At 36.5% G+C, this 27,503-nt stretch overlaps 1 protein-coding gene across 4 annotated transcripts in view; it reads left to right on the top strand.

Annotated features, from left to right (window-relative positions):
• ACAP2 (ArfGAP with coiled-coil, ankyrin repeat and PH domains 2) overlaps positions 1–27,503 on the top strand; it is a 69,614-nt gene that overhangs the window by 28,626 nt on the left and 13,485 nt on the right. For 3 of the 4 annotated variants that reach the window (XM_080623813.1, XM_080623812.1, XM_080623814.1), the window contains 12 exons: positions 1,131–1,175; positions 1,952–2,047; positions 7,653–7,727; positions 14,417–14,529; positions 17,663–17,683; positions 20,926–20,977; positions 22,322–22,422; positions 23,353–23,458; positions 23,860–24,068; positions 24,285–24,354; positions 25,685–25,779; positions 27,152–27,336. In XM_080623813.1, the coding sequence (XP_080479939.1) occupies positions 1,131–1,175; positions 1,952–2,047; positions 7,653–7,727; positions 14,417–14,529; positions 17,663–17,683; positions 20,926–20,977; positions 22,322–22,422; positions 23,353–23,458; positions 23,860–24,068; positions 24,285–24,354; positions 25,685–25,779; positions 27,152–27,336 (1,168 nt within the window). The remainder of the gene's footprint in view (positions 1–1,130; positions 1,176–1,951; positions 2,048–7,652; positions 7,728–14,416; positions 14,530–17,662; positions 17,684–20,925; positions 20,978–22,321; positions 22,423–23,352; positions 23,459–23,859; positions 24,069–24,284; positions 24,355–25,684; positions 25,780–27,151; positions 27,337–27,503) is intronic. The other variant, XM_080623815.1, reaches the window with a different exon arrangement.

The following is a 27,503-nucleotide window of genomic DNA, read 5'->3' as shown; positions in this document are numbered from 1 at the left end:
GTTTCAGCATCTCTTAATTAATGCAGGCTAAAATGAATTCAGCTTTAGGAATTCTTTCTACTTGGGTGACTCCTCTCAAAGAAGTTGTGGTTTCACAACTATGGTTTCTTTGTAGTTATATTGGCTTTAAACTCTATTTCAGAACCTTTGCATTCCCTTTATTTCAACATTTTTTTTGTCTTGCAAGTTGAAGGTTTGTTCTATACAAACAAATCTTCATTATTTTTGCTGCAGAAGGTTTTCCAAAATACTGACCATTTTGAAGTACAATCTGGTTTTGATTAGAGCTTCAGTAAGTTTACTTCTTCTGCTGGAATTTTAAACTGATACAGAGGTGTTAAATTACAACACCATGCATGTTTCTGCTAAATGGGGCTTTAAAGTGAAATCTGTAGTTCTGGATGGCAGCCATAAAGATTAGGGATCATAAAGGACAGAGGGACTAGCTAAATGTAAAATATCACTATATCACTTTTTTCTATAGAATGTGAAATTCTTCAAGTTCTAGGGCGAAACTATTGATCAGTGACTTCAGTTAGCTTAAACGTGCAAGTATATATGAGAAGTTACTTATTGAAGCTAGTATGATCTTGCTTATTTCAGAGACTGGGGTTATATCCCAGTTCTGGGATACTTTAGACAAAGTCAGCATAGGGGAAGAATAAACATGTCCCTGTCCTTTCTTCGGCCCTGTCCTTTCTTCTCCCCTGTCAGGAGACTGCAGTGTGTGGAGTGCAGCTTCTTTAAGAAGTTGGGGGCTGGGTTAGCTCATACTGTTGGAGAGGATATTTCAAACATGTTGAATTCAATCTCTTGAAAGAGTGTGTTATATTACTTCTAGCTAGCGTGTGGTGTCTTTTATTTCCCCTTCTAATATATGAAAATTGTGACTACTGCTGTGAAATTCTAGCTTTGCAAGCTTTTTCTGATTGCATCAATTTAATATCATGACAAAACTAGCATTCATCTCTAAACATGCTTTGTGAGATCTGATATGGAGGTATGTTCTTCCAGTGTTCTAAGCTTTGATATGATGATTTGGAAGTAATTTGAAGTTTACTTTCTGTGGGGAAAGTAGAATAAAATAAGTTGCTTCTTTTTTTTTGTTTTCGTTTGTTTTTTTTTCCCAGATCAATGTTCTTCAGTCTAAAAGGAGAGCAGAAATCTTGAAATCGGTAAGATATAGTTTATTTTCTGTATAGAAAATATGTAAATACATCTGAAATGAAAAATGTGATTAAAAGCAGTATATTAAAAATTTAGTCCTTTGACCTATCAAAACATTAGCAGTACATCTGGCCCTTTGGTGACAATCAGTTTGGCCTTTACTATAAGTTGGCATTAATGCTTAGATGGTTTTGGTAATCCTTTTGGTTCAGATTTGAACACTTTAAGGTTTTCACTGCTGTGGACTCTTTGGTATGTGTTCCATGGTTAAAATCAAACTTTGCCTGCCAAGAATTCTGCTGTTTAGGTCTGCTATATTCATTTATAAACAGTAAGTACTACTTAGAATCTATTTGAAGATAGATTCAGCTCTTTCTACAAGAATGGTATTTCTTTATGTTTATAAGGGCTATGGCTTTGGATCATTAGTAAATGCATTCTGTAGCCCTTCTCTAGTTAAACAGATATTAAAAGTTTCAGGGGACCCAAATTAGAAGTAACTTTCTGCCATTAAGTAGATTTGTTTTGTTTTGTTAATGGGGTTAATCCTGTTAACTACCTTCTGAGATTTTTGGCTTGGTTCTTTGCTGCCTTTACCTTGCATGTTTGTTTCCATCATTGGAAGCTCTGTGAGATGTTGACGTAAAATTGCCAGGACACAAGAAAGCAGAAATTAAGCTTGGAACTGTATTTTAAGTTTGTTCATGTGGACTAGTTAAGCGATACATTTATGTGATAGCTCATAAACATTTACCTTTTAAAAAATATACTTCTTTCTTTCTAGATGTTATCATTTATGTATGCCCATCTGGCTTTTTTCCATCAAGGCTATGATCTGTTTAGTGAACTTGAGCCTTACATGAAAGATCTTGGTGCACAGGTAACAAACTACTTTAAAAATTCATAATTGTAAGTTGGAATGAATGAAAACTCGATATATTAGTATATATGAGGTACATTGTAGATCTATTCATTAGAAATACATTGTGGTTTAAATGAATGTAGTTATAAACTGAAAGTCGTTTACTAAAATACTGTGTTTAGGTAGTGCATATTTAACATAGAATCATCAAATAGTTAGGGTGGGAAAGGACCTTAAGATCATCAAGTTCCAACCCCCCTGCCATGGGCAGGAACACCTCACACTAAACCATGTCACTCAAGGCTCTGTCTAACCTGGCCTGGAACACCGCCAGGGATGGAGCATTCACAGCTTCCCTGGGCAACCCATTCCAGTGCATCACCACCCTTACAGTAAAGAACTTCTTCCTTATATCCAACCTAAACTTTCCCTCTGTAAGTTTTAACCCGTTACCCCTTGTCCTATCACTACAGTCCCTAATGAAGAGTCTCTCCCCAGCATCCTTATAGGCCCCCTTCAGATACTGGAAGGCTGCTATGAGGTCTCCACACAGCCTTCTCTTCTCCAGGCTGAACAGCCCCAACTTTCTCAGCCTATCTTTATACGATAGGTGCTCCAGTCCCCTGATCGTCCTCGTGCCCCTCTTGTGAACTTGTTCCAACAGTTCCATGTCCTTTTTACGTTGAGGACACCACAACTGCGCACAATACTCCAAGTGAGGTCTCACAAAAGCAGAGTAGAGGGGCAGGATCACTTCCTTCAACCTGCTGGTCACGCTCCTTTAGATGCAGCCCAGAATATGGTTGGCTTTCTGGGCTGCAAGCGTACACTGCCAGCTCATGTTCAGTTTCTCATCGACCAACACCCCCAATACATTTAAACATAGCCATATAGTGCCGTTTTGAGGAACTCTGTTCAGAACATTGGATTATTTTGTTTTAAAAAGTTTTGTATAGGACATGTTGTAAATATATTTAATGATAAGAAGTAGATGGCTTTTTTTCCTTCTAATTGTATACATTATTTACTGTGTAAATTAGGCAATATGCCAAAACCGTTGATGTTAGGAGCTTAGACCATAAAACAGAAACCTGATTTTATAAGTAGTGCAAAATGAGTTCACACATGGAATCCTTCTTGCCCAGTTTTGTTGTTTAAGAGCACACAGTTTCAGCTTTTGGGTATTCAGTGATGGACTCACGCAAAGGTTGGACCACAGCCAAGTGCACAAGGGAGACATGGAAAATGGTTCTGCAAAATAGAACATGCAATATTCAACTGAGGATCTGTCTGTGGTGCAGGAAGAAGACTCAGTAGTGTCTTGACTTATTTTCAGTCCAAGTTGAATGGGCCTGGAAATACTTGTACAACATTTCCCCCCCCACGTCCCTTTTGCCTCTATCCAAGGGCTTGCAACAACTGCACTGATACAAAGCCCTCTTTTGCCACTTCCGAACCTGATCCACAAAACAAAGCCAACCCAAATTCTGTCTCCAGATATAAAAGGATAAATAAATGACAGCAACTGTTTATTTGCATTCATCTTAACTAGATGTGTCATTGAATGTCTAAGAAATTACATTGTTCTGAGCTGGTTATTCCTGCCACAGCAGTGTTGTCATCTGTTCTGCTCAATCTTCTACTGTGTCTGTGCAGTGAAGCAGATCGGGAACTGTAGGAAATAACTCCAACAATCAAATGTTTAAATAGTTATTTTTCTGCTAGACTAGTCCCCAGTCAGCTTACTGTGGGTCTTAATTAGTTGTACAAATACATGTCAGGGAGGTGTGTGCTTGTGTGTGCGTGCATGCATGCAGCAAGTGTTTGAGCTGAGAAGAGAGACAGGCTGCTCGAGCTGCCATCAGGAAGGAAAGTGACTGCACAGCTACAGACCTTTGTGGTGTAATAGTGGCACTTGAAAGGTTCAGGTGCTCATGACTCTATCCTTAGTTGTGCCTTTTATTCATTCACATCCTTCCATTTTGGGTTGTAATTCTTGTTTTGATAGCATAGAATGTGTGTCCTGTACCTCTGCAGAAGAGGGGATGGAGAAAGCAGACAAAACCTATGGAGCTGGTAGTGGTTTATGCTGCCAGCTACACTTTAATGTTTTCGTTTTATTGAGATTATTTAAGCAAGGAACAAAAGGTTATTTTCAAGTGGCTGGACATCCTTTTCCTTGAACTGGTAAGGAGCATTGTGTAACACACTTTGGTGCTGGTATCATAGCAACTGAAGGAGTTAAATTTAGAAAATCCGGAGTTGAGAATGTTTAAAATATATTACAATTGGAACAAAGGTAGACTGAAGACTCTGGAGTTGTACACCTTGCTGAAGTACTCTTTTGTGGCAGACCTTGGCATTTAAGGATTGGATATTTTTCATGACAGAAGCAGACTTGTAAATAGCTTATGGACATTTAACTGTTAATGGCTTTGCAGTTAGCACTAGTTGAAGCTTCTGTCTTTAACAGGTCAGAGAGAAGGTATGTTGTGACATAAAACAGGGATTTGCTGGATTTTTCTGAAAATACGGTTATATTATTTCTGCTGCTGAGTTTTCATTCACAGGTAAATTTGGTGGATGATCTTAATTACAAGGTTTAACAGCACCCAAGACATTAAAATTGAAGTGATTTTAAAGAGGATAGTTATTTTGTAGCTCTTCTGGTTTGCATTTTCAAAGTAACTGGTTTACATGAAGAAATAGGATTGAGCAATTTTTGCTTTCTGGATATTTTAGGTCAGGGTAGGATGACTTGTGAATCAGATCATTGTAGGGGAATCTTTAATGGCACATAAGTGTAATATAAGCTTTTGCATGGAAACGATTGTATTTGGCATTTTTCATGTGAAATGTGGTATTAGTTTAAAAAGAAAGCTTACTTGAATTTTCGTTCCAAGATGACTATTCAAAAAGCTAAACATTTGCTAAACAGACAGCTAAACTATGTCTGACTTAGTTTTTTACAGCATACCACTTACAGCGCTATATGTTTATAAAAAAAATTACATTTACAAGAGCATGTAGTGATAGGACAAGGAGAAATGACTTTAAGATGACAGACGGGAGATATAGAGTAGACATTAGGAAGAAATTCCTTACTGTGAGAGTGTTGAACACTGGCACAGGTTGCCCAGAGAAGTTGAGGCTGCCCCATCCCTGGCATTGTTCAAGGCTGGGTTGGATGGGGCTTGGTGCAACCTGATCTAGGGTAAGGTGTCCCTGCCTGTGGAAAGGGTTGGAACTGGATGAACCCAAACCATTCCATGAATCTATGATATATTGGTAAATGCAGTATTTTAAAAAAAAACCTAATTTTTGGAGACTATGCAGTAGTGGTGTAATGACAGGGATTTTGACTGCTCAGTTATGTGATTGGCCACAGCTATTGACAGTTGTATGCTGTTGGTCATTTTTGTTTAAGGCAGTTTTGATGTGCTGGTCACTTCCTCAGAAGAGGAAATTCTGGTCTATGCTTGAAAACTGGAATGATGCAATGCTGTCTTGATAGCAAAAGTAAATGATGAAGTGAACTGCTGTTAAGAACATTGTTTTGGTACTTATGCTGTGGTATATGTATCCTCAAACACTTTTGTTTAAGATAAATTAGAGGTCATTACCCTAATCTGAATGTGGCTCTCTTGTTTGATCTAGCAAGGTAGGAGGAAGAATTTCTTGGGGGCCATGTGCAGATTCCTGAATCTGAGGTTTTAGTAAGAAACTTGATTCCTGTAAAGTCTTGAGCAGCCCTCAGGCTAGTTCTCACCTTATCACAAAAGAGTGGGTTTCCCAGGGTTCTTGGTGCAAAACTGCTTTTGAGTACAGTGGTAGCACAGCCTGTTTTAGAGGCTCTTGTATAATTTTGAAGTCATGCAGCTGCATAAATATGATGCCTGGACACTTCAGTCTTTAACATGTCTCTGTTCACAAATATTTGTAAGGTGTGAAAGTGCTGGTTTTAGCCAGAGAAGAAATCAGAGAGAAGAGTTAAGAAAAGTGACAGAATATGGAATTAGATCCAGATATTCTGACTGTCTGATGGCTCCATAGTTGTTAGAGACTGTGTAGCACAAGCATGTAAGAGCTAGTTATTGTCCCTTTTTTGTCTCATAGGTATCATTGCCCATTAGAGTTCATGGAGTGTGTGGACAATGCTCTTAGTCACATGGTTTAATTTTAGGTAGTCCTGTGAGGAGCAGGGAGTTGGACTCAATGATTCATATGGGTCCCTTCCAACTCAAGATATTCTGTGATTCTGTTCTATGATTTCAAGCAGGAGAATTTCAGCACAGGAAAATGACCGGAGTTGGCAGGGGTTCTTGCTTGTGGTTATGAGAGTGGGTGGAGGCGGTGCTATTTGTGTGCGAATTAGAGGTTCTGTTAGTCATACTGTGCCCTCTGCCACATAGCTCTTCAGCTGGAAAGCTGCTGTTGTGCTGTTCCTGGTTTACTTGTTCTAGGCCTGGAGTGGGGCAAGATCTGTCCCACAGATATAAAGCTTCAGGCTGTACTGCTGTGTTCAGGATTGTATCTACATTGTTATTCAGTAAGATGCAGTGACTGGAGTTAATGGCAGTCTTGTATTACAGGCTGGATAGGGAGGAGTTCATCTGATGTCACGGCATGTCACATAAGTACAAAGATTGCTGGTTGTTTGGGCAGCTTCTGCTCCTTCACTTCACCGTATTTCTGATTTAAACATCAAAGTCTGAAAAAAACCAAACCCAAATCCAACCAACCAACAACAAAAATGCCTACAAAATCAACCAAAAAAACCCACCACCCCCCTCCCCCCAAAAAAACCCGAAAATACAAACCACACCAAAAACAAACAAACAAACCCAAGCGCAACTTTCTTACAGGATATCTTAAATTTCCTGCTGGTTGTTTTTTCCCTTCTGATATTAAAAGGAAGAAGTTTATATGGCAGTGCTATAGACAAGCTCGCAGCAAGTTTTTGGTAGTGGATGGGGTTTTCCTTAATCATCACAGACTTTGTGAGGGTGCTAACTGAAACCCTCTCTGTTGTGACAGTCTCTCTTCTGTGCAAAATCGTATTATGGTTTCTTCTGAAATTAGGAACAGTTTGAATGGCTCTACCTAAGATTTCGAGGAGACTTACTCAAGTGCTGCTGGTGACCTGATCAAAACTATTAGTACAAAAGGCTGGTTGGGACTGTCCCTCCACTATGTGGAGGGGAAAAATCACTAGCATTTGCTCCCTCTAGTTTTTGCTGCTAATGCCAGCGCTGCTGCATAGACCAGCCAGCCAGAGCAGCTAAAGCATGAGTCATTCTCCTCAGAGTCTGAGCACCAATGCGGTATAGAGTCGCATATGCTTGGCACCATGCTGTTCTTTGAAACATTTCTTCTAAGGCTTACAAGAAATGTATACCTTTCATAGAGGTTAATTCAGGATGGTAGTGCAGTGCGTTGTTAAACAAGGCTTCAGTGGTTATTCAAGGTAAACACTTTCTGACCAGAGAAGTAATTATACTATGCAAATAAAAGTCATGCAGTGTCTAGACATAATGTGTTCTTTTTTTGTCAGTGTTACGAAATCTACTGAGCCAAATTTCTCTTCATATCTAAAGATACAATTTTCTGTTTCTCTTTACAGCTGGATCAGTTGGCTGTAGATGCTGCAAAGGAGAAGAGAGATATGGAGCAAAAGCACTCCACTATTCAACAAAAGGTACTTGAGAGAATGTAAAAGACAGACTGCACACACATTTTTGTCTCTAGCATCTCTCCCCAGCAGTGCAGCTTTGCATCAGTACTCTGAGAGATGCTATCTTTAGTGCAGAGAAAGAGACTTATGCATCATTAAGTTTAGGGTTGGATTACAGATACTAATTTTGTATTACAGAACAGAAGATTGTTTAGTTATGAAGCATATATAGAACAGTGGAATATATTTGAATGCTTGGGACTCTAACATTTCAATAGAACTCTCTATTCAATCCAAGCTGTAACAGGAATTGAGTTGTAAAAGTTGCTGGTTTTCCCTCCTGTGTGTCTGTAGAAGAGATGTATATACTGCACAGTCCTTCAGTCATGTATTGCTTTCTAGACTGTGCCAAATAAGAATGCAGCACTTTGAGGTAGTGTGGCAGCTGTTGTTGCATAGAAAGATAATCTTTCTGAAAGTTTACTTTTGCTCTAATGTACAATGTTCAACTACGTACAAAAAAGTGATAACAATAAATTGCTGTTTTGAGAAGATTTGTATGTGCAATATTTTTGCTTGTTGAGATCAATTTAGGTAATTCGTACTGGGGGAGGGGAATGGTTTCTGTTGTTTGGATGTTTCAGAAGCTCTAGATCAATATTGGTTTTGCAGGTATAATGCTAGAAGTTAAAAATATTTCCACTGAACTCTCCGGTAGTGAGCTAATACTGCAGGTAGTTTTGAAAGGGATTAGATACCAGTTTAAAGGTAATGCATCACTTCTTACTCTCAACCAAATACATTCGGTATCCATTCAGGTGGCATAAAAAAAAAAAAAAGCCTAATGTAAATGAAATCTGATGAGTAAATTCAGGAATGAGAACTTGTTAAGACTATAATTTAGGTAGCTTTAGTAAAAATCAATATTAATACTAATGGGAAAAGGTAATGCTTTTGGTTGCTAAAAATGGGTTTGTCGCTTCATCCCATCATGCCTGCTGGAGCTGGTGGGAAGCATTAGAATTGCTGTGAAATTGAGCAGACATGATGATGGATTTTAGGGCAGTGCTGATGTGCTCTGTTTGGAGGCAGGCAGAAGGTAACTACAGTTGAGGAATGGGAAAAAAGAAGGAAAATAAGAAAGAGATGGAACTGGAGAATTAACACTGTTCAAATTTTAATTTATTTGGGCTGAATAGGCCTTGTTTCAGGAGTGGGCAGTAGTTGAGGATTTTACTGTTACAGAACAACAGTTCTTGGTGAAGGGTGTAAGTTACGCTCAATTTTCTTTTAATTGGCCGCCATAGAAATTTATTACTTATTACTGTGAATTATGGTAATTGCTGTTGCCAGTGGTGTTTACAGTCTTTGTTTTTTCTTCAAATGCTGCTTAAGGCTGCTTTACAGGTAAAATATTCCTAATAGTATCAATGGTTATTGAAACTTTTAAGCTTCATGAAACTAATTAAATTCTATCTTTTGTGTAGTTCAAATATTCTCGCTTTCTAGTACAAATTGTAATCACTGAGGTTATTTCTATGTTGTTCCTTATTTTAAGTGAATGACAATTTTACACTGTCTCTAAAATATAATCAGGGAAGTCAGATTGTATTGTATGTTGTCTTCGAAAGTTCTGTGTTTCAAGTTACATATGTTGTCTCCTGTCCTTATCAGTGAAGTCACTGATGTGTTTTTGTGATGACAATACCTAGATGAATGCATCTGGGCTTTGGAGGGCGTGGTTTACTGCAGGTTCCTCTTACATCTTGTCAAATAATTTTCTTGGTTTCTTATTCAAATCATGTTGTCTGTTTTTTGTCTCTTCCTGCCTGCTTTTCCCAACCTTAACACCAAGTTTGCTTCTAGCTCATCAGGATTTCAGAATCTTGAACTGCTCTAGACCTTGGATCTTGTTCTTTATTTGTTATCTGGTCAACCTGACCATGATGGCAACCTTGTTCTCTGTTCTTACAGCTTGTCATGTTACTTTCCACTGGGCTGTCTCTTAGGCATATATTCCCAAATCTCCCAGTGCCAAATCCTTCTATGTTTTATAACTACTGAAACTTCTGCTTCTTGTCTTGAATATTCCATGAGGTATATATGCATTTAATATACTGAAGTTTTAATCTAATGCTTCAGAATGATGCCTTTTCTTCATTGTGTGGATAAAGAACAGTTCCTTTTCTGAAATGTTTAGGTAAGTGCACGTGTGCACACACCTACCCACACACTACCTGTGTTTGCATATATGTGCATATGCATGCAGAATAATTGCACTAATTAACTCATCTCACTTTTCCTTATAATCATCATCCTATTTAATTAGGTTGTTGTCTGAGAAGCTAATGCAAAAGTTGTGGAAGGGCTTGGTCACCACTATAGTCTAATTTCAATTTTCAGAGAATTGATGTCTCATTTTTTTTGTTTAACTTTTGTGGTCTTATTTACTCAGCAAATATGCAGGAGGCTTTTTAGTGTAAGAAATTATGTTTTTCTGTATTAATCTGGAGCAACACATACTATGAATTAATCTAGAAATGTCATGATCATTCTGGGAACGTTTTGCCATATATTTTCATAGGGAAAGATTTGTATCTAAAGAGTGGTGTCACAGTGTCAGTATCACTTAAGACTTGTAACTCTTGTTTTCTGTGCAGTTTGCACCCCATTGCTGTAGTAACATGTTGAATTAAGAAATAATTGAAAAATCAGTTGGACGTGTAAACAGCATTATGGCTTTTGGTTTGGGGACAAAGCTGATATTTCTAAAATGAGGGAAATGAAACAGGAAAAATTTTTGCATTGAACTTGAAATAGTTTTTGTTGTATTCAAATCCCTTTGTCATTAAAAAAAAAATTCTGCTTCCAACGAGCTGCTCAGGAAACAGCTGGAGTGAGAGTGATGTGAAAATTTTTAACATCTTGAATAAACAGGGTGATAGGAAACCAGATGCTACTGCAGTCAGAAAGCAGGCATAAACCAGAGCTGCTGTTGAGAAGTAATGCTAACTAAATCCTGTCTCAGAAAGCAAGGATGTGCCAGTATTTCAAGTGGTGTGTATACTGAGTGACTATCTTGCTTTCTTTCACTTCATCTTGGACGGTAAGCCTTGTTACTTGTGTGTGTTGTTGTTTTAAGCCCTTTCTCAAGGGACTTTAAACTTAAGCATGACATTCTCTTGCTGCTGGGAAGGGAATGGAAGCAACTTTCTAAATAGGAGGGTCACACAGTGTCTTCTATTTAGTATGTGCTGGAGTAACTTTTCAGAGTAGTGTTTTCTTTGGTACTTATGCACCCCCACTTGCTGCCTTTTAAAAATTTAAAACAATCTGTTTCTCTAAAATAAAACTTGTATTGAATATATTTTCAATATTAAAATGCTGATACTCACAGTCCCTAAGATTTACTGGAAAAATGGCTTGAATAACTTTCATGACTTGCTAGCAACCTTCATATTGAAAGTAAATTGAAAACTGCTGCTGCTGAAAAAGTGCTAGGGCTTATGTTTTGGTAACAAGAAAATTATATGTAGAGAAACAGAAAACATGCAAGCTGTGAAATTAATCCAATATGTGTGGTAAATTGATAAGTTTGTATGAAAATTCATTCACTGAAAGACCATCAAGACTCGTAAGTATTCTGTGACCCATCAGATTAGTATTAGTTGTGGAAGTTATAGTTGTTTTTCCATTGCCAGCTAGTTTGCTATGCCTCATGGACATTTAAAGAAGAAAACACCAGGCATGAAAGCATGCTGTCTGCTTCACTTACATAGCCCACTTTAATGTGTTTCTTTTCCAGTAGCTGGGCAACCAACTGTCAGAATAGAAGCCATAGATACTCCTTCCTTCAAATCTGAATGAAATGTGCAGTATAGCATTTCAGTGTAACTTTAATAATACTGGCTTAATTTTCTTAGTTCTGATTAGGTGAAATGTACTTTACTCCTAACTGACATCTAATCAGTAAATAAATGTTTAAAATTCGGTCTTTATCATGAGTTTTTGCTTAAGGAATACAAATTTCTGAATCACACAAAGTGACTGGGTTTATTAACATGTGATTCTCTTATGCAGGATACTGGAAAGATATGGATGTGTTTTTCTGCACCCCCTGATTATTTTTCACAATTCACTAAACTTTTCCATGTGCCAAGATAAAAATAAACTATAATGTGACTGCTTTTCTCCTACTCTTTAATTATAAAATAGCAAAGACTTCTTATCTAGTTCCTTTTTCTAGTTTTATCCTTTTGATTGAAATTAAAAGGGGTTGTTTGTTTCTTTTTTAGTTTGTCTTTTTCCTGACCACCACTTTATCAATATATGGTAGTTCTAGCACCCCACCTCCCTTGGCAGTCTGCTGTGTATAGTTAGGAAAATATTAAACATCTGTATGTATACTCTTGTGTCTTTATCTGCTATATAAAGGTGGAAGTCAATCAGGGAAGCCATTAAAAATGACACTGAGTGTACTTCATGAGAAAGACTCAGTATTTTAGACAATTTGGACTGAGAGCATAGCATGATAAATGATCCAAAGGAGTTTTCCTGTCATGCTTGTGTATATTTTCAAAGTGTAAATCTGGATACTCTGGAAAAAGGCAGTTAGGTTTTCTGCAGCAGTTCTCCAAACCAGGAGGAAACTGTGATTACATGGTAGTTTGGACAGAAAAGACTGAGGGAATGTAAGGTGTCTTTCACTAGGCAAGGAGTTGCAGGCATCACTGAGGCAGGAAGATGCACATCTTTAGCAGGTTTCATTATGTTTGGGAGCTGGTAAGTTAGAGTAATTTATCAGGTTTTGGGGGAGGGAGGAAATGTGACATCAGCATGTCTAAGTCTGTGCTTATAGGGATTCCACCCCTTCTTTTTTTGAGAGGGTAAGAAAAAACCAGGACTTTTAACACTGATGTTTGTGTATACTGTAAGTTGTGCAATACTTAAGTTAAAAATGCACTGTGATATATGGCTGTTTGTGCTTACATGAAGTCTTTAATGTTCAGCATGTTCTGATCTAGAGAACAGGCAGAAAATCAAAGTTATTAAATACTGAATAGTAAATGCACAAATCTGTGGTTTTTAAGAAGCTTTTATTTGCAGCCTGTACGTTTATTCAGATCACTACATGACAGTGATACTGTAGTTTGTTTTGTTTTGGAACACTTACTTTTGCATTGATCTTCTGCCAGTGAATTAATAAAAATCTAGGTTTAATATTTCAAATTTAGTTAGTCTGTTCAGATATTGGTAATGGCTGAAAACACTGTAGATTTATGGAATTTGGTGCCGTGCTGGCCTGGGAGTGTAAAGGACTGTTTTGATACTTGTAACCACTTCGCTGTCTTGTTTAATTAACCTTGGATAGGACCAAGCTATCTGCATGTATAAGAGTAAATGTTGTGTGTAGAAGAAAAGTGGGGGGGGGAGGGGGGGGCTGGACCATTACATAGGGATAATGGCATTGGTTTTGAAACTTATATTTTTTTAGTATAGCTTCTTTTCCCCTACTGTAGACAAATTCCTAAGGAGCAAGATACAAAACACAGATTTACTTTTCATGCAAAGCTAGTATTTCAATTTACAAAAAGCACCTGCAGAAGGTGTAGCAGAGTAACATTATGAAGTGTCCTGTATTTAATCTGGTGGGGGTTGGGGTTGGTGGTTTTTTTGGGTTTTTTTGTCTTTTTTGGTTTTTTGTTCTGAAACTTAATTTTCAGTGATTTGTCTATTCTGCCCTAATTAAGGGGAAGAAGCCATATATTGTTAGTTTATCTTAAGGATATGTTTTACTAATAGTGAAATTAAATAATAACATATTTATTATAATATTATATAATTATGTAATATAAAATGAAATATTTACTATAATATATTTTGATCTCTGGACATAGCTTATGATAAATGATATCCATGTGGATTTTTCATGCACCCCTAGTAGCTGTTAGCCTCCCACTCACTGAATACCTGGGTCTGCAGCAACCCAGAAGAGTCCCTTCTGTTTCAGACAATAGGAAAGCAAATAATCACCACATACGTTATTAACTGTTATTAGCTGTTATTGTTACTAGATTGATTGATACATGTATTCCCTTGTCCTACTTCTAGGTTCATATTCTTATCAAAGATCATTAAGAAAAACTTACTGCTAAGTTCTTGTTGTCATTGTCAGCACCCCGACCACTTTAATTTAGAGATAACTGATAGCATCATCTTTATTTGGTTACTTGTCTTCTAAGTTCCAATCTGGCTCACTTGTCAAGATCATAGAACTGAAGAAAATGCTAAAGCATGACTGGTTCTATACAGTTGTCTGCAATCGCTTTTCAGTTTTGACTCCTAACTCCCATTGCTCACTTTCTTCTACCTTACTTTTTCCTTTCTTTGGAATATATGTGAGACCATTTGAGCAGACAGTTGAAGCATCAGATGCTCTGTCAGTAATATTTGCCCTCTACTTGGCTATAGAGGTCACCATACCTGAGCAAGAAATTCCTCTTGTGTGCAGGTAAAGTAAAAATCTTCAGCATTCTGATCTCCTAAAAATGCTTAAACAGATGCTGGGGCTCAGAGTCATGGCTTGACTAATGAGTGTTGCAAGCAAAACATTATTCCTAGGTGTTTGCTGGTTTTGACACTAATGCTGTCCGTAGTTGGAAGTTTCATTTGAAACTGCAATGTCTCTTTCTTGTTTTGTTCCTTTGTACTAGGATTATTCCAGTGATGATACTAAACTAGAATACAATGTAGATGCAGCCAATGGTATTGTTATGGAAGGCTATCTATTTAAGCGAGCCAGCAATGCCTTCAAGACTTGGAACAGGTAATTATTCAGAACCTCTATTTACTACTTTATTAAGATACTGCTTGTTAAGCTAAATTCTGGTCTGACTATAACCTATGCAACTCACTGATTTCAGCATTTTGACAGAATACTTGGATGACTCTGTTAATTTATGTAGAGATGATACTTCAAAAACGTTTTTCCCTTGTTCTATGTCCTAGTTGTTTGCGAGCATTTTTCAGTGTTATCTTTAATCTGGAGAAGTCCTATATATAGAAAGCTTGTCTTGTTTTGTACAGTCCAGCTCTGTAATTGCATTTTGGCCTTACTTTGAGATTAAAACAGACCAATCCTTATGATTTTATGCAATAAGCTATGCAAATTTCTGTGCTTGGAAAAATAAGCATTAGAGGACAAAGTAAAATGGAAGTTGGATATCCATTGGAAGCAGGGAAACCTGGTGAAAGACTCAAGTTATTTTTCCTGAAAGATAAGCACATAATTGTTATCCTTTACAATTCCTGTCCTGTGAAGTGTCTTCTGCTTAGTAGTTTTGACCAGTTGCCAGTTGCCAATTCAAAATACATTGTTAGTCATGTCTCTTTAACAATGTATATTTTATGATTATTTATATCTTTTTCTCCCTGAACAGGATTTCATGTGTACTTTCAAGGGTATAAGTTTTTTTCAAGGAAATGTTATATATATGCTGAAGCATTTACAGTATAGTTGGATACAGTTCTTGAATTTCAAAGTTAATTTATTGTGATATAGAGCTCTTTTTTACTATCTTATTCTCTGTAATTTTTGCAGCAGTGCTTCTGTTAAACTACTTGCTGTGTTTCAAATGCCAAAATTTGCATTTGGGTATGTGCTCCCTTCCAATCTTAATTATTCTATAATTCCTCGAGCATCTTGGAACACTACAAGTCTATGACAAATTGGGATTGCTTCAGTTAAACCCATAGACTGATGCGAAGGCCACTGGTGTCAATAAGACTGTATCTGTATTACCAAGTCATGTGCAACTAGTATAAGGGATTTTGCTTTGGACTACTTCTAGTCTGATCCTGTGGTCTGATTATCCATCTGTAATGTACTTTCTAGGTTAGTTTCATCCAAGCAGAATTCAGAGTTCCCAAAAACAAATCTGCCAGGCATCAAAGGACGGTGAAAAGAAAAAAGTAGGATATATGCTTCCTAGGTTCCTGGTGTGAATGGGCACAAAATGAATATGAGAAAGTCATAATTAAGATATGCAGTGGCATTCTTTCAGGTTAAGTTATGGGTCTGAACACAGTTTAGAAATTGAGTCAATCATTTTAATTTTGTATTTCACATTTGCAAACCATTTCTAATTGTTATGAAATTACTATTATAATACATAAAATACATGTTTAGGATCTTCTTAATGAAGGCAACTTATATTAATTTCTGAATCTAGTCCCATTTTACTAAAAATAAAGATGTGTTTTTATCTTATTTGTATTTCTGGATACATTTGTAGTTGCTTGCTACATGGTAGGCACTGAAGTGGTCATTGCCATATTCCATTGCCTCTTTCCACTGATGGAATGCTTTACTTATGTACTATTGCAGTTTCAGCTGCTGGGAGGTAATACTGATTAAAGTTTACCATCTATTAGAGATGAGTGTTTTTCCCATCACTAAGCAGAGTAGAAGAAAGGACTGTGTCATTGCATTAAACTGTTTCGTGCTTAAAAATTTACAATGACATACCAAAGGAGGAAACATTTAGAGAATTACATACTTTATGTGAGAGAATTCAGAGCTGAGGTGAAAGGCCCCAAGACAGACAAGATATTTTCAGTGTTCTTATTGGATAGGTAGTTTGCTGCTTCATTTTATGCCCTGTCTTTTTGGGAAGTGGGTGGAAAATCAAACACTTGAAACAAAACCAGCCTAGAAAGAAATACTGGAATTTCCTGATGTTCTGAACCAAGGGTGATGGCACTGGTCTTCCTTGCTAACTGCTTATTGCGCTGTCAGTAGTAACGTGTTGCAAATGATAGCTTGTCTTTTTCCTCTGTTGGTATCAGTTGGTATTTTGATGGTTCTAGGCCTTTTCAGGTATTCTTTTAAGACAGAATTAAGGGTACCAAAATTCATTGCAAGTACCACTATTAGTATGTACTTGCCAGCATTAAAAACATAAGATAAAAGGAAATGTTACAATGGATTTTGTCTGGGTTTGACACCACATCAGTACGGTTCTAGCTAACAAATTAGAGAATTGTGATGCTTTCCAACCCTAACCATTCTATGATTCTTTGTGCATGTCTTGGTCAATGAATCTATGGATACCATAGTGGATTATTTTGGGAGAAGTCTGGTTGCTGGGGGAGAAATTAAAAATAAAAACATGTAATGCAGCCCATTGAAGTGGGGCAAATCTGTTCTAATAAATGAAGACCTGGTTTGTTTTCAATCCAAGCTAATTTCTTGCTAGGATGATGTAGTTTCCTCCTGGATCAGCTGGCATCTTGGGTTTCACTGTCTCAAAACTTCATAGTTATTTGGGCTATTGCATCAAATTTCCTGTTCTCAGAATAGTTCTGCATGACCCTGGCTTGAGAAACAAATAGTGTTTGAACAGGTTACAAAGTAAACCACAAGCTATTTGCAATTCAATGTTGCTGTGTTTTAAAAGAGCTGAAGATTTTGCAAGCTCATTTTGTTGTGACTAAATGGATAGCATATAATGTTTGTGAGTATTTCAGATAATACACTTTAGTGGAATCAAAATAATATCTTTATACTGGAAGGTCTTACAGCAACAGGAATGGAGACCTGGTTTTTGGAAGTATGTCTGTAAATAATATCTCTTATTATATACCATTTTTCTTAAGGCATCAGGAGATGAAATCAGGTGCATTTATTATTGTGGAGCAGTAGGTGGAAAGCTGTTTTAGTTCCTAGAAATTAAGTGTGTATCATATACATAAATAAACGTGTGTAGGGAGAAACACATTTATCAAGCAGTGCTATAATCTGTGTAGGTTTTAGGTTGGATGCGTTAAATGTTTTCCTTTTTAATTCTGCTGTATTTTCAGATCATGCTAATTCTTTGCTTATTTTGCTCATTTTGCATTTTTCATTTCCTTCTTCTTTCCCTTATGTTTTAATCCTACCCCATTTTTTCACATGACAGGAAAAAGCCAGATCACATCAGGTACCAACCAGCTTCTTTTTTACCTTCCCAATGTTTCTTTGGCACGCAAAAGCTCTTCATTAACCCTGCATTTAATTTTGATTACTTGCAATGGATGTATAAATGGCTCAGTCTAAGAAAATAACAGAAGGATTCTGCCTGGGATGCCCCAGTATACCTGCTGCTCAACAACTTTAAAAGAAATAAGAAAGATCAAACTAGATGTAGTTGAAAAGGAATTAAAGTTTCTGCACTCAAACCTGTGAGCATTACATGATCAGTGTTTTGACTTTTTCCGATTGAAGTTGGTGAGATTTTTTTTCTTATCAACTGCATTGGAAGTAAAGATGTGGCTTTTAAATGTTGTGCATTCTTAATCACTCTGGTTTATTTGCATGCTGATAGCAGCTAGTGAAGAAAAAGATTTACTTTTGAGAATCAATAAGCATGATTCATTTTTTTAATTGTAAAAATTCAAGGTTTTGGGTTTTTTTTATTACTCTCAGTTCTCAAAAGTTTGAAATCTTTTTCAATGAATTTTGTATTGCTTCTGATTTGACTTAAATTTTTAATTGCGTAGGTATAAATGTTGGAAAACATTCAGTTTCTAAACCCAAACAGCTATATTTAAGCACCACTGAGGCAGTGCAAGTTACTCAAAGATTCCCCAAGTATGTTTTTCTCCTTCACCGTGCTCCTCTCCTGTTACTGACAGAATGACACATTTAAAGAAACTTTGACAATGGTCAGTGCTTAATACACACATGTTGCCTAAAGGTTTATGAACATTAATTCTTACAACAGGATAGAGGTTGTATACTGTATAATAGCACCTTCTGTACATTTATTGTACCCGAAAGCCTCCTGGCTGTTACTGCTGTAGACCCCCAGCAGTCTCTTTCCTTACAGTAATTAATGGAATTTATTGATGTACATAGTTATATGAAATAACTGAAAGATTTTGACCTGCTGTGGTGCTCATGTTGGAGGGCAGTCTGCCACTTCTATTTTTTCAAGCATACAATAAAATGTATTAACTTTTTTTTCTTTTGACATCTACTTCAGAAGTGTGATCTTCAAGTTATACTACATTCTAAATTGTTGATCTTGTTCAGTATGTTTCCTTAAAACAAATAAATACTGACTCCCCCCCCTTTTTTGGTTGGACTTGAAAGTTCTCTTAAACAGATTCGATTTCTCTACTAGGAAAAAAAGGGTCTGAAATACTTTGAAAATTTCTAGACTAGGGTTTAAAGATGACACAAATTTGTTTTACAGTTTGTGTGCTCACTTATATCCAGTTAATCAGATTGGAGCTTTCTTACTTTAGTAACTCACTAAATATTTAGCTGTAGAATAAATGAAGCATTACATTAATGAAGTTAATTACACCACCTACGGCTATTGTTAAGGATTTGCGCTGTTGCATGTTATCTTGGGGCAAGGCTTAATTTTATTTCCTTTTATTTTCCTTTATCACTTAAGCACTGCTTTCCATGCTTTTCTATTTGCTGTTCTGTTTGACAAAAGCACATAAAAAAGCTGGAGTTTATTTTCTAGTCTACTTTTTGTTAAGTTACCTATTTAAATATTAGTAATAACCCAACTTATGCTCATATTTGAGGCTTAGTTACTGCATCTGTAGGGTGTTGGTTTTTTTTTTTTTAAATAGATGGTAAAGGTGATACCTTTTAAATAGCAGTGACCAAAACTACTGCTGTTAATAAATTGAAGAAGTAATTAACTTTTTCATTATTCTGTTTAGTTACCTTAAGGCAGAAAGAGATCTGTTACTATGTTTGAAATCCAGTATTAAAAGAAGATCCTGTTGTTGCTTTTAAAATTACTTTTAAAATGAAATATATCTGCACAACATTTGAAAAGATTCTTAAAAGGTAGAATCTCATCTGTCTATGAAGTACTAACTTTTCTAACAAATACTAGAATTTCTGATTTGAATCTAACTTTGTTTATTTTAATTTTTCTTAATCTTTGCTTCTTTTCATGAATGGCTTGTGGTGGCTGAAAAAATACATGGACCCTTCTTGTTACTAATTGTAGTAACCTGTTAGCTACAAGTTCAACAGCCTGTGGAGAATAACGAGATATGTTGCATTTGGTGTTTTATGTAGTGTTGCCATGCAAACTATTTGCAGTGCAGGGGGAAGTGAAATGTGGTGCAAGTGGAGTATTTGAGGCATTGAGGAATTATGCTGTGATAAACACAGGTTCACATTATAAACCTGAACAAAACCAAGAAGTGTGCCTTTCTCTGCAGGGCTGAATTACGTTTTACATTCCCTTCATTTTTTGTCAGTTCAAAACCAGTGATGATTGGTTAGCTTTTATTTTGTTCATCCCCAGAAAAGCTAGACATGTATGGTTATATTAGCTGCTTTCTTATATTTATTATAAAATATTTTATATTATGAAATATTAAATATTAATATTTTTTATATTTAGCGGTCTGATAAAATGCCCTGTTAGAGATCTGAGGGACTTGCAATTTTTTCCAGAACATGAATGATATTTCCATTCTTTATGAACAATATCCTATCTGGAAGTGAGTTTGACAAGGAAGGATAGAGTTCAGAGGAGTTTGTAAGTGTTACATTATCCTTTGGATTTTATAGGCTGCCTTCATTAAATCTTTTGTTCGATATTTTTCTACAAAGCTGAGGCTTAAGTTAGGATCCTACTTAGAAGGTTTTCTTGGTTTTGCTTTGGTTTTGTATGCAATCTTTTTATTTCAGCATCTAAAATTTTAAGAAATGCTAACTATAGATAGATGTAAAACCTGCATGGGATAGCAACGGTAGGAATTTTAGTGCCTTAGTAAGCTATTTATTAGTTATACTCAAAAATAGTTCAGGAGTGAGTAGTTCACATAGTTCAAGGATTTTTGTTATTCAGACTGTCTGAATTTGTCTTATCAAACAATTACTTTAAAATGTAATTTGCTGCTGAAATACAGAAGTACATGTTCTTTGAAATGAAAATGTTTTGTGTGGTATCTTAACTAATGTCATAACATGAATGTATTTGTTTATGACTCAAATTATCTGAACCTTGCTCTCTTTTCTGTTTTGTCTCTGCTTTACCTTTTTCCATTGTTCTCTTGAAATACTTGGCAAAACTGACCAGCATTAATTTTGTGAATTCTTTTAGGCAGTCTCTCTGTAGACTGTCTATTATCATATTTCGATCAAATAAGCGTTGTAAAATTAGTTATGTATTCTCTGGATGTCTCTTCATTTGAATAGGCGCTGGTTCTCAATACAAAATAACCAACTTGTGTACCAGAAGAAATTTAAGGTAGGTATCAAAAGCCGGAATAGTCTGGGGCCTGAGTGATGATTTTCCTGATTGATTGTGGAAGGAGAAACAGTGCTGACACTGGCATCCTGTGTGGTCTTCAACAACCTACTGCTGTTTCTAAATTAGTTTCTCCTTTGTAAAATTAGATTAATAGCTATGCCTACAGATTTTGAGATTCCTGTGTAGTGACTTGTAAGCACATAATTATTGGCTTGGGGTTTGTTACCTTGTTGCAGAAAAGGTTTCTGAAGAGCCTTAAAAGTTGTTGGACCCAAAAGGCTTGTAGTCACTTGCTGACTGGGAAATACTCCATCCTGTTCTTTGGGCAGTTGTGTTTAACTCTTGCAGGACCTGCTCCCTCCAGTTACTTACTGGATTCACATACCCAATTTAGCAGCTGGGGAGAGAGCAGAGGGGGAAAAAATGGCATAAAAGCATTTGTTGTGAAACAGTCAGGAATACCATGTATATGTATTTAATACTGAAAATGTAGGGTGGTTCAGCAGTGAGTATCTGTCTTTTTGCTGGTGAGTAAGTACAGTTGTATATTACAGCAGCAAGTGTAGCACTGCCCCAAACTGTAAAGCCAGCCTTTTTCAAGCAACATTTGGGCCTATGCTCCTTTGTTCACTGTTCTAGAATCTGCTTTTGTGCCACATAGCTGTAACTGTTCTTCATGCTGGAAAAAAGCAGAGAACTGGGGGGGAGGGGGGAGGGGGGAAGGAAGAGTTTATGAGAGTTCATTTCTCTTCAGTCTTAACAGACCAGGTTCAGAGCCTGTCCCTTGTTACCTGGTGGTAACAAATCAAAGATTTTAATTTTTGTAGTTGGAAAGGAAACAGTTGAGTTTGTGTGAGCATATTTCAGTTGGGCATTCTGCATTTGTGAATTCCAGTTACTTTTTCTTTTTTAATACACCTTTGAAGTGCTGTTAGCTTAGAGCATGATTTTTATGAATTGAATCGAATTTTCAAAATGAAATTTTCAAAATTTTCAAAATAATATTTGTTATTTATTTGTGAGTTAATTGTATTTCTTAGAAAGTATCTTTGAACTCTTTTGAATACTGTTGTTTTGAATAAGGTGTTGATTATTTCGTGGAGTGGATTGAAGGCAAAAAGGAATTTACAGAGTTTGTAGTAAATGTTCATTAAATATAAAAAAGCATTGAAATGTATCTAAATATTTCCTGCAAAGTACCTCTGATTCCACCTAATTAAAATTCTATTTTGGAGAAAAAAATTATGTAAACAGGCAAATAGAATTAAATTCTAGATAATATGGAATTCTTGGCAACTTTAGCTTTCCTCTGTGACTTTTTTGTTAATTTTTGTCTCTTAGGATAATCCCACAGTAGTTGTCGAAGACTTGCGGCTTTGCACAGTTAAGCACTGTGAAGACATAGAAAGACGTTTCTGTTTTGAGGTGGTTTCTCCAACAAAGTAAGGAGAAGAGATGGAGCATGTTTATTTAAAAATAAAAAAAGTAGTTTACATTCAGTTGTCTTGAAATGGGAGATTAACATTTCTCTTGGGACAGATCAAAACAGGAAAAGTATCTGAACAATTCTGTTCTCTGAAATTTTGGCTAACAGTAAGTGATGCTGTGAGAAGTGTTCCTACTGTTTAGTTTACTTTTGGCATTAAAATAAACATGCATTCTTGTGCGGAGCTGTTGTAACTTAGTAGTTGCTGATACTGTCGAGCTACTCAGTAATGTAAAAACAGATCTCAGTTTCTCCAGATTTGATTGGTGTATTGAGAGAGAAGCATATTAATAAGTTGTTGTCTCAATAGTGTTAAATTACATTTCAGAATGCACTAAATGAAGCTACCAAATAAAAATATCTTTCAGCTTTAGCAGTGCAGTTTATCAATTGTATTTGGAGAAGTACGGCAGTCCTGCTGCATACAGCAAGGGCAGGATGTGGATTTCTCATTAATGATTTTGAGATGTGACCATATTTACATTAATGAAATTGTAATTATTAAGGTTTGCATTAATTAAACTGTATATGTAAGGACGGATACCTGTGTCTTGTGTAATTAGTCATGGAGGTAAAATGCATGTGAGCATATAAAAATGACAAAATTGGAAGAAGAAAGGCAATAGGAAGCTAACCGATTCTCTGGGTTATTTGAAGAGTTATACCTATGTTTTAGCACTACCTGCAAATAGTTTTGAAAATAGTTTGTCATTTATAAAGGGTTAGCTTTTTGTTCTCCCAAAATAAATGGGTGTATTAGATGATGCCTACTAAACAATATACTTGTGATAAAAGAGACTTTCTCTATTTTATTGAACAATGTGTTTTTTGATGTTAGCTGCTTGGTTAGTCTCTAAATCTTGACTACACATGTGATTTGTCACAGAAGCTGCATGCTTCAGGCAGATTCGGAAAAGCTGCGGCAGGCATGGATTAAAGCTGTTCAGACCAGTATTGCTACAGCATATAGAGAGAAAGGGGATGAATCTGAGGTAAGTTTAAAAATCAACCAAACAATAACCACCCCTTTAGATCCTGGAAATTAAAACTAGAGAAAACATCTTTTCACGAGTGGAGAGGAACAAAAAGAATCCACTGTTTGTCTTCCAGTGGAAATGCAGTGAAACTTTGAAGGCTGTGTTTACTAATCTTAATAATGTTACTTTGGCCTGTATGTTTTGATGAGATTTTTCTGTAGCATGATTAAAATTCATAGGCAACTCCTATATTCAGTTCATATTTCTTCTAAAATAGCTTTTTCAGTTCTCTGGCTGTCCTTGGCCTTAAATGCAGAAGTTACTTTTCTAAGATCCTAGCACCCAGTCAGTATCCATAGGACTTTTATTTCTTTAATTTGGTGTGTGTCTCCATTTTTGTTTGTTTCCTTTTTTAGAAACAGGAAAAGAAATCATCCCCTTCTGCTGGAAGCCTAGAATCTGGGAGTGAGACAAAAGAGAAGTTGTTAAAGGGAGAAAGTGCTCTGCAGCGGGTTCAGTGTATTCCTGGTAATGCTGCCTGCTGTGATTGTGGTTTGGCAGATCCTCGCTGGGCCAGTATCAACTTAGGAATCACGCTGTGCATTGAGTGCTCTGGGATACACAGGTTGGGGAACATTTCAGAACTGTATTTGATGAATGCATTGACTGAATTAGGAAGGGTGGTGTTTGCCTTTTCGAATGTATATTGAAGCAAGATTAGAGACCCCTGTTTGTAAACAGAATTAAGGTAACTGCTTTATTTGCATAGATTAATGGTAAATCTCTCTGAAATAAGACATAGCATGTAGTTACAGGTTAGTATTTTTCTCGTGCTGTTTAGGAGCTTGGGAGTCCACTTTTCAAAAGTAAGATCTTTAACACTGGATTCATGGGAACCTGAACTTCTAAAGGTATGACAATTTTGAAACAAGTTTCTATTTGGTACTTAAATTGTTGTTCTAAAGCCTCTGCATCAGAAAGTTCAATGCTTGCATTTTTTCCCAGTGCATGTTTGTGCCTTTGAGTAGAAAATGTTCATAGTTGGGTTTTTTTGTTCACACTTTCTTATAATACATGTGGTAGCAGTAGTCATTCCTGGTACAAATTTGCAAGTCAGAAGAACTTGTGACACCTTCAGGTTTGCCAAGTGCACTTTGAGTAGTAAGTTTCATCTGATACTTCAATATATAAAAAGGGAAATCTGTTTACAGACCAATAATGTAGTAGGCTGAAAAATTTTGGAAGTGTTACATCAGCCTAAAGCATGATCATAGTTGAAAATTCAAATGCCAGCTCTTACAGTGAAGTGTTGATTCCGTACTCTCCTGGCTTATAGGGGAACACCTGTGCAACTGCTCATGTGCATTCGTATGCCAAATTCTAGTGTGAAATACATGGCTATGAAAATCAGGTAACCTTGAAATACCGAAATAGGAACTCATGCATGGGATGCTTGTGCGCAATTGGCTAACTAATACAAAGCATTTGGTCCTAGCTGTGATGTTCTGGTACTTAGATTTTGCTTCTCCATTCTGAACAATCAAAAGACAATGTAAGTAGGGGTGTTTGTCTTGTGGTTTAACCTTAAATAATTTTAGTATCAACGTGTTCATGCTGAGGACACAACAACAAAAAAACCAAACCCAAAATGACACCCCTTGTCCTGTTCATGTAAATACCAGAGAAGAATGTTCTACCTGGTATTGGAAGCAAGAAGTCTGTTCGTTGCCATCAGTAAGTTGGGCTTCTTGGGCCAAGTTCTCCTTAAAGTAGTGTCTGCAGGCTTACTTTCTTTTTCTGTAGACATAACAGATTATAGTTTAGCAAAACTGTCTGTGGAACAAGATGGAATGGAATTGATTTAATTGTCTCTTGCTGATGGGATAAGAATAGGTACTAGCAAAGCTGGGGGGAAAGAGTACTTTGTTAATGAGGCTTGAAGATATCATTCTGATTGCACAGAAGAAATTCTTGAATGACAGATGGTAATTTTTGCAGTCCTTTTTCAGCAGGGAATGGTGCTTTAAGAGTGACCATATTTTCTTGCTGTCTTACTCAGAATTTAGGCTCTCTATTCACTGATTGTTTCATTATCATGATATAAACCCATGTTTAGTTTTGTAAGTGTACTTTTACCAATGAAAATACTAAGTTGTAAAAATAGGCTGAGTGAGGTTAAAAACAACTAAGTAGATGAAGCCTTTTGCAACTGTATTTAAATTTATTTATTTTGCTTCATAGCTTATGTGTGAATTGGGAAATGATGTTATAAATAGAATTTATGAAGCCAAGTTGGAAAAAGTGGGAGTAAAGAAGCCACAACATGGAAGCCAAAGGTAGGAATTGACTAGCAGTGCCTCTTCCTTTTCATACTGCTTCATTCAGCCTCCAGCTTTAAAAGACACTGTCACTTAACTGTGTTTAACTGTTAACTGTGATTTCATCTGTTTCCCCCTATCACCAGTATGTTTTGTGTTACCCCTTTTTCTCACTTTCTGTCTTTACCAGGAATTCCTTCTGTTGATCCCTTTCTGCCTCGTGTTTTGTTTATGTTTCTGTTCATGTGGGTTGTTTGTTCGTTTGGTTTTTTTCTGATCTCGCTCTCTCCTTTTGATGACAACTTTATAGCATCCTGCTCTGTCTCACCAATGTGGGCATGTTGCTTTTGTTTCCTGTCTGCTTTGTACCATCTGAACCAGCTGTACTTGGTCTGTGAGCACTCATGGAAGGAACCTGTGGCTGTGCCTTTTGTTTACAGTGACTTTGAGTTCAACTTTTGTTCCCTGATCCCCAGAATGCTCTCTCTTTGTTTATGTTGTACATGAGTGCTGCTGCTTTAGAGCAACCTTCTTATGATTGTACTGTTGTCTTCCCTTTCTTTCTGATGCTAATTTGTGTTTGAAAGTGGTTTCCTAATGTTTTGTTCTGCTGCATAAGATTTCTTTTAAACCTTTGGTTTTTACCAGCTTTCCCGTTTTGTGCTTCTTTCTGTCAGGCAGTTTTGTGGTATAGAAAACAGCGGCTTATAAAGTGTTGGCAATTAGGAGACAACAATAACATAAATAGTGTAGCGATTATATTCCTTCTAGGGATCACTGCTTATCAAGAGTTTCTATAGTTATACTTGTATAGCCCCTTTCATCAGTTTGTCACAAGTAGTGTGTGTGTTTTAAGATGATAACCTCAGGTTACAAGAAAAAGTATTTCAGTATACATTATGGAACTGGTGGCTGTGCCTACCTGAGGCTTATTATTATTACTGTTCTCTTGTGCAATCTTGATGTTCCTTTAACAAATGTTGCAATTTATATTTACCTAAGAAACTAAATGTATGCTGTGTTAATTGGTTATTAACAATGTAAAACATGTATAAAGGATCAATACTGAGAAGTAGCATACAGTAATTCATGCTTATTTCTTCCACATACCACTTTATAAGGCTTCTGCCTAAAAAAAAAAAAAAAACCAGAACAAAACCAACATATACAAACTTAACAAAATTACTTTCTTTTGAGCTTTATTCAGAATCTAATTGAGAATCCAGAAGGAGTTGTAAAGCGTGCTTTTCATATTTTTGAAAATGTCCTGAAAATGTGTCTTATGTGCAATGCCAAACTACAGTTTTGGATACTGGCTTTAGTATGAAGTGGACATTGTTTTAATACTAAAATATTAGCTTATGAACTCTAGTGTTTTTCTGTATGACAGGCAGGAGAAGGAGGCATACATCAGAGCAAAATATGTGGAAAGAAAGTTTGTAGAGAAGCAGCCTGCGTCAGTATCTCTGCCTGAATCTGGAACAAAAGGTTTGCTTCAAAGTAAGGAAGAGAAAAGGCACAGTGGCCCTGAAAAATCCCTTTTGGCAGGGGGACAGGGTGTGGCAGCCCATAAAGGTATTTACACACTTCTCAGCTATGTTACCCACATTCTTTTTTAAGTAACATATTTTTGTATTAATTGATTTCCTGCCTCCTGCAGAGAAACCAGAATCTGATTTAAAATAGGTCATAGCCTAGTTCAAAAGTGTGGGGGAGAAAAGGTTTATTCAGACATGTGCATT

The sequence above is a fragment of the Psittacula echo genome (assembly GCF_963264785.1).
Source record: "Psittacula echo genome assembly, chromosome: 7".
Taxonomy (NCBI): Eukaryota; Metazoa; Chordata; class Aves; order Psittaciformes; family Psittacidae; genus Psittacula; species Psittacula echo.
This window is presented reverse-complemented; position numbering and strand designations above follow the sequence as displayed.